The sequence below is a fragment of the Argentina silus genome (assembly GCF_951799395.1).
Source record: "Argentina silus genome assembly, chromosome: 11".
Lineage (NCBI taxonomy): Eukaryota > Metazoa > Chordata > Actinopteri > Argentiniformes > Argentinidae > Argentina > Argentina silus.
This window is the reverse complement of record NC_139665.1, coordinates 510,535-521,376: the sequence shown is the minus strand read 5'-3', so window position 1 is coordinate 521,376 and position 10,842 is coordinate 510,535. Positions and strand designations below refer to the sequence as shown.

The 10,842-nt window shown below is 48.4% G+C and overlaps 1 protein-coding gene across 7 annotated transcripts in view; it reads left to right on the top strand.

The window, feature by feature from the left end:
• The first annotated feature begins 1,018 nt into the window (after window positions 1-1,018).
• The window catches only part of sema4ab (sema domain, immunoglobulin domain (Ig), transmembrane domain (TM) and short cytoplasmic domain, (semaphorin) 4Ab), a 28,873-nt gene continuing 19,049 nt past the window's right edge, over window positions 1,019-10,842 (top strand). For 2 of the 7 annotated variants that reach the window (XM_083680779.1, XM_083680773.1), the window contains exons 1-2: window positions 1,019-1,208; window positions 9,321-9,584. In XM_083680779.1, the coding sequence (XP_083536905.1) occupies window positions 9,488-9,584 (97 nt within the window). In that variant the 5' untranslated portion in view covers window positions 1,019-1,208; window positions 9,321-9,487. Of the gene's footprint in view, window positions 1,220-1,602; window positions 1,705-6,861; window positions 7,133-9,320; window positions 9,585-10,842 lie in introns of those variants that run through there. The other 5 variants (XM_083680774.1, XM_083680777.1, XM_083680778.1 and 2 more) reach the window with 5 other exon arrangements.

Genomic DNA, 10,842 nt, shown 5'->3' with positions numbered 1-10,842 from the left:
GATGGTACCTGTGTTATAACAGGACAGGCCTACTGATGATGGTACCTGTGTTATAACAGGACAGGTCTACTATTGATGGTACCTGTGTTATAACAGGACAGGTCTACTATTGATGGTACCTGCGTTATAACAGGACAGGCCTACTATTGATGGTACCTGTGTTATAACAGGACAGGCCTACTATTGATGGTACCTGTGTTATAACAGGACAGGCCTACTATTGATGGTACCTGTGTTATAACAGCTCGGCTATTTAAGCAATAATATCAGGTCGTGATTTATCATCAGTATTGTCAGGGGTAGTCCAGTAGTTAAGCAAAAAAAACGACAACAACATATTGTTCACTTTTTAATATATGCCTGAAAATTGGCTGATAGTGCCAATTTAGCATGGTCTTTATGGAGCCTATAGCGCCACCTAGGGGCAAGTGTACAAAACAGATTTACCTGTGCTTACATAGTTGGCTGTCTCCCTTATGTTTGGGGTAGAGGGTGTCATGCTATTTCCATCAAAAATATAGATTTGTTTAAAAAAAAAAAAAAAGAATTTATCATTTAAGACCGTAGGATGACTGCGCCGTAGGAGTCGATCCCCTCAGCAGCCACGATGGCCGTGTTTGAGTTGAAGAGCCACCCGACTAGAAACCAGGCCCTAAGGCACTGCTTTATTATGGAGAAATGCTGCTTGATCAGGCCTTACAGCACATAACATAGGCCTGGTATAAGCCTATGCTGTATAATCCATTCGTTTCACAAATGCACATTTGTTGACAAAATGAGCTAAGATGACATGAAATAGAAAAATGACGGACATTTTGAGGCAAATAATTCCAAATGACCCTTGAAGGTTTGTAATTGTCATGTCCTCCGGTAGGTGGCGCTGCAGACTAGAACACCGAACCAAACCAAACCTCCTGCACAGGAGAACCAGAGACTGGAGAAAAAAGGAGAAGAGGAGTAGGGAGGAGGCAGAGCTCTCTGGAGGGAGGGAGAGTGGTCATGGTGAGGTTGTTCCTCTGATAGGAGTGCAGCTCTTTCCTCGTTCGTGGTTCTGGTTAGAGAGAAACCGACCAGAAGTAGAGATGAGCATGGACCCGTTAACGACCCCACCTGGACGCAAGGCTCGGTAGAACCACGGAGAGAAAAGATAAAAACGCTATTCTCTAAACAATAACCACAAACAAACCATCCGGACCATGAAGATGTGGGTAAGACCGCGGTTAAGTACAACTAACGTGGTTTACGTGATCCGCTGTAAATGTTTGTTCAAGTTAATTTCTCAACCTGTTGTCTGCGGTATTCTGATGATTATGGTGAAGTAGCAGCCGTGTTGGCAGCATGGCAGACAGAGGAACCGTGTTTTCGTCGGTCCGTGGACCTGGGTTGGTGAGCTCCCGGTCCGGACAGGCTGCAGGAGAGCAGCTTTTTACATTTGCATTGAAAATAGAAACGGTCCAAAATAGAGAACCGATGCGCATTGGCCATAAGGCACTAGTCTGTATGTAGGCCGTCTGACCTAAACTCTGGTCCAGTTCGGGGTCTGATAAGAGAGAAAGCAACACTTTGGGGATGAACTTTGGAAAGCACGTGTCTCCCCCCAGCCCAGCGGACTGGCAGAGGAATGTTTTGGAGCAGGAATGTGGTGAGAGGGTTTCCAGCTCTGCCTCCTCTCTGTGGTTTGGAGTTGTTATGTTATGCAAGGCGGTAGGTTCAAACATTTACTCTGGAATACCAAGTTGTGGTGTCAAATAACATGCGTGTCTCTGAGGAGGAGGGGGGCTTTAAAACATCTGTCTTGTTGGCTAACACTGTCAGGCAGAGCATAACCTTTTAGCTATCATAACAAGTAACTATAGTGTATTAACACGCAGCTACATGGTGCATAGGTCATTTCTTTGTAATGGTATATTAATCCAGTTCAGAGGTTTGTGTTATTACACAAGTGGAACAAGGACTGTTATTTAGAAAGCAACAATACATAACAATTAATACGTCCCTCTTTGGAACAAGTAACACATTGATTTAAAGGGCTTTCTGTTATTCCGTGACAGAAGTCTAAAAAGCTCACAGAAAACCACGCTTGGTTGCACATTAGAAGGCACACAAGGAAGTCATAAGTGACTGATTCTGGGCTGGGGAGGGAGGGAGGGAGGGAGGGGGAGGGAAGTGAGAGAGGGAGAGAAGGAAGGGAGGGGATGGAGGGAGGGGGGGGGGGTTGCCCTGCTACAACCCTCAGGTGGAGAATGAGGGTGTCAGCGTGTATCAGAGACAATTGGCCTGTCCCTGTCCCCTGTCCCTTGTCCTTGTCCCTGTCCCTGTCCCCTGTCCTGGCCTGTCCCTTGTCCCTGTCCCTGGCCTGTCCCTGGCCTGTCCCTGTCCCTGGCCTGGCCTGTCCCGTCCCTGTCCTGGCCTGTCCCTGTCCCGTCCCTGTCCTGGCCTGGCCTGTCCCTGTCCCGTCCCTGTCCTGGCCTGTCCCTGTCCCGTCCCGTCCCTGTCCTGGCCTGTCCCTGGGAGGAGATTTGCATGGTTCATGAAACAGGATCCTGCAAATTGTCTGTTTGAACTTGGCCTCAGCCTTAGGACACCTGGCTGGTCGTCAGGACACCCTAACCCCAGCCCTAACCCCAGCCCTAACCCCAGCCCTAACCCCAGCCCTAACCCTAACCCTAACCCCAACCCCAACCCCAGCCCTAACCCCAGCCCTAACCCTAACCCCAGCCCTAACCCTAACCCCAGCCCTAACCCCAGCCCTAACCCTAACCCCAGCCCTAACCCTAACCCCAGCCCTAACCCTAACCCCAGCCCTAACCCTAACCCCAGCCCTAACCCTAACCCCAGCCCTAACCCTAACCCCAGCCCTAACCCCAGCCCTAACCCTAACCCCAGCCCTAACCCCAGCCCTAACCCCAGCCCTAACCCTAACCCCAGCCCTAACCCTAACCCCAGCCCCAACCCCAGCCCTAACCCCAACCCCAGCCCTAACCCCAGCCCTAACCCCAGCCCTAACCCTAACCCCAGCCCTAACCCCAGCCCTAACCCCAGCCCTAACCCTAACCCCAGCCCTAACCCTAACCCTAACCCCAGCCCTAACCCCAGCCCTAACCCTAACCCCAGCCCCAGCCCTAACCCCAGCCCTAACCCCAGCCCTAACCCTAACCCCAGCCCTAACCCCAGCCCTAACCCCAACCCCAGCCCTAACCCCAGCCCTAACCCTAACCCCAGCCCTAACCCCAGCCCTAACCCTAACCCCAGCCCTAACCCCAGCCCTAACCCTAACCCCAGCCCTAACCCCAGCCCTAACCCCAGCCCTAACCCTAACCCCAGCCCTAACCCCAGCCCTAACCCCAGCCCTAACCCTAACCCCAGCCCTAACCCCAGCCCTAACCCTAACCCCAGCCCTAACCCTAACCCCAACCCTAACCCTAACCCCAGCCCTAACCCTAACCCCAGCCCTAACCCCAGCCCTAACCCCAACCCCAGCCCTAACCCTAACCCCAGCCCTAACCCTAACCCCAGCCCTAACCCTAACCCCAGCCCTAACCCTAACCCCAGCCCTAACCCCAGCCCTAACCCCAGCCCTAACCCCAGCCCTAAACCTAACCCCAGCCCTAACCCCAGCCCTAACCCCAGCCCTAACCCCAGCCCTAACCCTAACCCTAACCCCAGCCCTAACCCTAACCCCAGCCCTAACCCTAACCCCAGCCCTAACCCCAGCCCTAACCCTAGCCCTAACCCTAACCCCAGCCCTAACCCTAACCCCAGCCCTAACCCCAGCCCTAACCCTAACCCCAGCCCTAACCCTAACCCCAGCCCTAACCCTAACCCCAGCCCTAACCCCAACCCCAGCCCTAACCCCAGCCCTAACCCTAACCCCAGCCCTAACCCTAACCCCAGCCCTAACCCTAACCCCAGCCCTAACCCCAGCCCTAACCCTAACCCCAGCCCTAACCCTAACCCCAGCCCTAACCCCAACCCTAACCCCAGCCCTAACCCTAACCCCAGCCCTAACCCCAGCCCTAACCCTAACCCCAGCCCTAACCCCAGCCCTAACCCCAGCCCTAACCCCAGCCCTAACCCCAGCTCTAACCCCAACCCCAGCCCTAACCCCAGCTCTAACCCCAACCCCAGCCCTAACCCCAGCCCTAACCCTAACCCCAGGACATCTTTCATATTCAGTTGGCCGTATCAGAGACAGACGCTCTTCCTGTCCTGTGAGTGAGTCTGCTTCACTGACCGTCCCACTGACCGTCCCACTGACCGGCACTTCTACACCATGCACCAGAGAGTTGCAGCCCAAAAGTGTTAATTGGCTTATTCTTGGAAACAACACGCGCACACACACACACACACACACACACACACACACACACACACACACACACACACACACACACACACACACACACACGCACACAGCTTGCTTCTGGATGCATGAACCTGTAACTTCCACATACACGCAGACGGGAGCAGCCTCACACACACCGCCACACGCAAGCAGGGGTAGTCACACATGCAGAGGAAGACCTACACACACACACACACACATGATAGCATGCAAACCCAACTGCACACACGACTCATAACCCCCCCCCCCCCCCCCGTCAGAGGGTTAGAACTCTCACGGCCGGTCAGATCTGCTGTCGTCATGACAACTCCACAGGGGCCTAGCCCCGGCAACGCCTTCGCTGAGCCATCCCTGGAGATTTCCCCCCTCTCTTTCTCTCCCTCTCTCTCTCTCTCTCCCTCTCTTTCTCTCCCTCTCTCTCTCTCTCTCTCTCCTGTTGCTGTCCCGTCTTGGACAAAGACAAAGTCTCCTCTTTGTTCTTCTCCTCTTCCTCTAAAACAAGTCAGAAATCAGCTTTTGATTGAACGGCTCAGTTTCTATCCTGGCTTAAATTGCTTTACACGTTTTTACCTCGAAACTGTCATCCTATTCACTTTGCTTATGCATTATCAGCATTATCAGCAGTTTCAGCATTTTCAGCATTTTCCCTCATTTCTTTTTAGTGCTATGTTTTGTACCATATGTTTTCTTGGAACTGATTTATGTATTTGAGTTGTAAAGCTGCATAGAAAGTTTGGGCTTAAAGATAAACTGCTTATCCTCTACTTGAGCAGGCTTGAGAACCAGTAAGTCTAGAGTGCGAGTGTGAAATTAAGAGGTGGGCTTTTTGCCAGAGAAGAGATTATTTAGCCTCCTAAGCCCTCCTCAACCCCCTCACCCCCCTCACCCCCTCTGACAGACATGTGAGGCCTCAGCTTTAGAACTTCTTCATTTTAAACGCTAGTGGACCAGGTCTTCTCTTCTCTATCACAGTAACATGAAATATGCTGTGTTTTGTTTTGATTTTTTAAATAGTTTTTTGAGCCAGATTCCAATGTATTTTTCCGCTTTGTGAAGCATGGGTGCTGTTGATATGGCAGTGACTGTTTACTTGGTTCCTATTGTAGGTCTTTCCTTGTGGGTTTAATGACGTCAGGAAGGACTGTCTGTACATTCATGTTGGCATAAGTTGCATTATCAGTGTTTTTCTGGCTGGTTTGGGGTAAGGCCAACTCCCAGCTTAGGTCAGAGGTTTTATTTTTCTAGAAATCTAAATTGCTTCCAGAGCAGGTGTGCTGTCTGGCCTTTTCAACATGTGTGTAAACACTGGAAGTTACATTTTGATCATCAGCAATGAGAATAGCTCTAAGATACGGGGCTATCTCAAAGAGTCCGCCAGGAACAGTATTGTGAAATGAACATTGAAGTTGCTGGTTTTAAGTTTGTTTAGTTTAGAATTTTCACCAAGGTCTCAACACTATACATCATATAAAAACCAAACACATTAACTAAACACATAGCATAAATAAAACCATATGGGGGTACACCATTATCTGGACATGGGAAGGGGGGGGGGGAGTTGCAAAGGGCAACCATATGTATCTCTAAAAAGGTGGTTTTGAGGTTAGTGTTAGACGTGGTGACTGTCTATGACCCCCTCACAAGGGCAGGCCCCTAACCTCTGACCCCTAGCCTCTGACCCCCTAACAAAGGTAGGCAGGCAGGGACACAGAAGTACAACACAGTCATGATGGTGGAAAAGGTCAGTAGACAACTTTGAGAAATATTCTACCAGTTCAGTCAGGAAGACTCACGTCTTAGTTTAACCATTAATTTAATATAAAATGGTTATACAATTAGGCGTATTTGGATGGCTCCGCTCTTTTGAGAGCTCCCTGCCGGGGAGTTCTAAACAACAACAACACATACATGTATGTTACATGGCAGGGAGCCCATAACTAACTGAACTGGTAGACGATGTCCCCTGATTTTTATCTGAACTAAAACTCGAGCATCTGCCAGAAACTGCTTAGTAATTAACTCTGGAGTTATTCCACAACCCCGCCCCCCAACCCCCCCCCCCCCCCCTCTTGGTGGTGGAAGACACCTGAAGTTGGTTACTATGGTGATGTAACCTGGTCTACAGAGCCTGAGGAACTGGTTCTACAGAAGCTGCTGGTCCCTGATGGTGCCGCTACGGCCCGCCCCCCGTGGACGTGATAAAGATCCCCCAGACAACCCTCTGGTTCCTACCAGCGCCCTGCTGGCATGCCACACAGTTGCACCGTCAACAACACTGCCCAGAACGAAAGGACAAGGACAGGTGAGAGAGAGAGAGAGAGAGAGAGAGGGAGAGAGGGAGAGAGGGAGAGAGAGAGAGGGAGAGAGAGGGAGAGGGAGAGAGAGAGGGAGAGGGAGAGGGAGAGGGAGAGGGAGAGGGAGAGGGAGAGGGAGAGGGAGAGAGAGAGAGAGAGAGAGAGAGAGAGAGAGAGAGAGAGAGAGAGAGAGAGAGAGAGAGAGAGAGAGAGAGAGAGAGAGAGAGAGAGAGAGAGAGAGAGAGAGAGAGAGAGAGAGAGAGAGAGAGAGAGAGAGAGAGAGAGAGACCTGGGAGGAGGGACAGAAGGCTTGGCAGGACGTTAAGGAGATTGACCAGGTGGTGGTGAACTCTTGACCCCTTGGAGAATGTCTGAGCTGTGTTGTCTGTCTGTGGATCATGGGGGAATCATCAGCTTGTTATTCCTGTAAAACTGCAATCTTGGAGACATTTAAGGGACTTTTATAACACCCAGAAGCACTGGGGGGCGGAAGGTAGGTCACCCACCCTGAAGCAACGCTAGCGAGGGACGTGTCTGTTGTGGAACCTGGAAGTTCTATATGTTCCTTATAGTTGGATTCATTTAAGAGACGAACTGCAATGGGCTGCTCTGACGGATACCCTGTAAAGGCTGGTTTGTTTACCCTGTAAAGGCTGGTTTGTTTACCCTGTAAAGGCTGGTTTGTTTACTCTGTAAAGGCTGGTTTGTTTACCCTGTAAAGGCTGGTTTGTTTACCCTGTAAAGGCTGGTTTGTTTACCCTGTAAAGGCTGGTTTGTTTACCCTGTAAAGGCTGGTTTGTTTACCCTGTAAAGGCTGGTTTGTTTACCCTGTAAAGGCTGGTTTGTTTACTCTGTAAAGGCTGGTTTGTTTACCCTGTAAAGGCTGGTTTGTTTACCCTGTAAAGGCCGGTTTGTTTACTCTGTAAAGGCTGGTCTGGGATTGTATTTGTTGTAAGTTCCTTTGGATAAAGGCGTCTGCTAAATGCCATCAATGTAAAATGTAAATGTCTTCATTACTGTAAAGCCCTCAATTAATGAATTATTGAAAACTGTTATCTGTTTTGGATTCCTTATGTCTTAATTATTATTTGGTAGGACTCTTCAATTCTGTTGAATACTGTATGAATCTCACAAAATGAAAACAGCCAATTTGGTTACAATCAATTACCTTTTATTTCTCAGGGACAAATCTATATTTCTACAAAATAATGATGCAGGAATACTTATCTGCTTCTAACTACAGAAACCATTTCAGAACAATCTGAGATGATGGGTTTCATGGAATAACCCCAGAGGTGCACAATGGTTTGAACATAAGGCAAGCTTTGTTTATAAGTGTTGTCAGTTATTTTTTGTGAAAAGAGTTTTAAAAGTTGAGTATGTACATCTGATATTAGCATCAAAGCGATTTGAAGTTGTTGAACTTATGAATTGGCAAACTTTCCAAAAGGGCTGTGGAAAGATGTAGTCGATCAACGATGATGAGTGTATTTCTGGAGCCAGTAGATTGACTCAGAAGGATGACTCAGATTACCTGTCCTCAGATGAAGGCTGACATATCTGTGCTAATCCTCATGCCTACAGCATCCCTGTAATCCTGTTACGTTACTGCCCAGTCGAAATGAGTGGACTCTTCTTGATTAACCTACTAGCCCAAGACTGAGTTAGCTCAGACTGGCTGTAGATCGGTCACTGAATCTCGGGTGCTTTGTCTAAGGTAGGCCTAGTGCTGGTTCACGTTGGCCAAGGATATTTGTTGCATTGGATACTAAGGCTACACATTCAAAGCTGGTGAGAGGAGAACAAGGTAAAAAAAAAAATGTTGAGAGAAGTGAATTCTGGAGCTGCCAGTCAGCCAAGTTCAAGTGTGAGGTAAAATATGTTTTAGACATTGATGGGCTTTGGCAAAAGCAGACATTTAGTTTCTTATGCAAACTCGGGAGTAACCTATAGAAATCATATGTCAACCGTTGTCAGGCTGGTGTGTTCTGGAACATCTTTGTTGGATGTGTTCCACCGATGTTAGCCAGTAGCCATTGATGACGGGCATTAGTCTTCATCGCCCCGGTGGCTCACCGTTATAGCAGAAGCTATGAGGATTCACTCTTGGGGATTCGATGCAGTATTCAGATATTTGGGGAAATGTTCTGATGATCATTATGCTGTGTCATTACGACCACATCCCCAAACAGTTTCTCTCTTGCACTGCCTTCCTGGACAAAAATATCATATGTGAAGCAACTTGGGGACATCTAAGTGAAGTCATTTATTACTCTTTCTTAGTACAGGCGGTTGGCGGCTGATGTTGATGGGATGCTTGGCTGGGTCTCCGCCTTATTAGATCATTTTCAGTCTCGTCACATGAAGTGATCACTCATTGGAACCCCTTGGGTTGTTGGTGCCTTGTGATGCACACATGATCTAGAATGTACCATCTAACAAGTGGCTTAGGCTAGACATCTATTGTAGCGTAAGTGGTGCTACCCCCTCCTCCCTCTCCCCCCCCCCTTCCCCCTCTCATGAGTGATGACTCACCCCTTGCATCCACTCAGTCCTTCCACTATTCCACACTGCCCGGGGAGTACAGATCTCCTCCCATGACCTTCTCTCTCTCTCTCTCAACCCCGCCTCCTACCACAACTGTTTCTGACTCTCTCTCTCTCTCTCTCTCTCCCTGGCAGATGCGATGATGACTGGCTCCAGAGACCAGAGGAAGTGGCTTCTTCTGTGGTGCTTCCTCCGCAGACATAGACTTTGACACCACCAGCGCTCTGGACACTCTTCTCAGAACGCGAGCTCCCTCGCCCTGACTCTGCTCTTCTCCCACCTCATCGTCCTCATCCTCACAATGGAGCCCGGAGGCCTGTTCTCCATCACCCTGGTCATTCTGGGGTTACTGAGCCCGTCTCTGGGGAAGCTGACTCCCCGGGTGTCCTTCTCTATGGGTGAGTAACACATTTCTGTTCATGCTTCTTGATTGTGAAAATCGACTTTGAAAAGCATCAAAGTTGGATGTAAGTACATTTTGTTGGTGACCCGGTGTGCAGAAATACCTGTGGAGTTTTGCTGTTGGTCTGTTTGTGTAACAGGAGTGAAGGGGACGGTTAGACAGATGAGCAGCAGTGTGGTGGAAATACGACCGTGACCAACCAGGCTAGACTTTGGTCTGATTGGCTGAGGGAGTTATTAGTTTAGTCCACTTGTAAGAATCAGTGATTTTATGAGATCAATGCTCATATTTAATGATTCCCACCACAATGGAGAACTTGAAAAAAAATGTCCTCAAGCAAAGATGTCTTCAAACCCAGTACCAAATAGGGATGGGTCCGATTGAAGTTTTGATAATGGATTGATTGATGGTTACCAGGGTTGTTCTAATGCATCCCTAGAAACAAACTGCTCCTAGGTTTCATCTTCTGTCCCGCTAAGCTTGTACTAGTTCACTCTGAACCTATCACAGGGCTGCATGATCTAAAAGTGTCTGAAAAATGCAGCTATATTCTTGTAAAATGGATTGTTAATCTGAATGAGACTAATCTGGTTAAATAAATAAGAAAATTAAAAATGGGACAACTTTTAGTGGTCTGCAGCCATCCATCATTTGGAGTTTATTCTGGAAAGGGGGAACGAAAGTTCAGATGAACAGACGCTCTGTTTTCTCTCATAAAGCACTGCTCTGCAGTCATAAGAGGAGCCCCCCGAGTTCAGCCTCAACTAACGATGTACTAATGGGGACGTGCATTATGGGTAATGAGGCAGCAAGTGGATGGCATCACAATGATAAACTGTTCCGTGGCCTTCTACGTTTTCAGACCTCATTACTGTCATGGGGCTTAACTTCAAGGAACTGAACATCTTTGTTTTGTTCGTTTTACTGTTTCAATTTGTTACACTCCAGTTTGTAAAAGTATTGCAAGTTGGAACATTGTGGTCCATTGCTTGATACATGTTTTCATGTACTTAGGCTCTTCTCCTTTCATCTGGAAATCAAATGTTCTGAAAAGCAAACAAAAATACTCACACAGACATCCCCTCAGGATTACCAGAAGGCCTCAGTTTGATGTCATCAGAGATTTTAGTGGAGATTGCTGATAACTGTTTACTCATCCTTGCATTCCTTCCCTAGACTTGTGGTTTGTTTAAAAGCTCTGGTGGACCATTAAGGCCCTAATGGATCTTAACTGATTATCGGAAGTGTTGTAC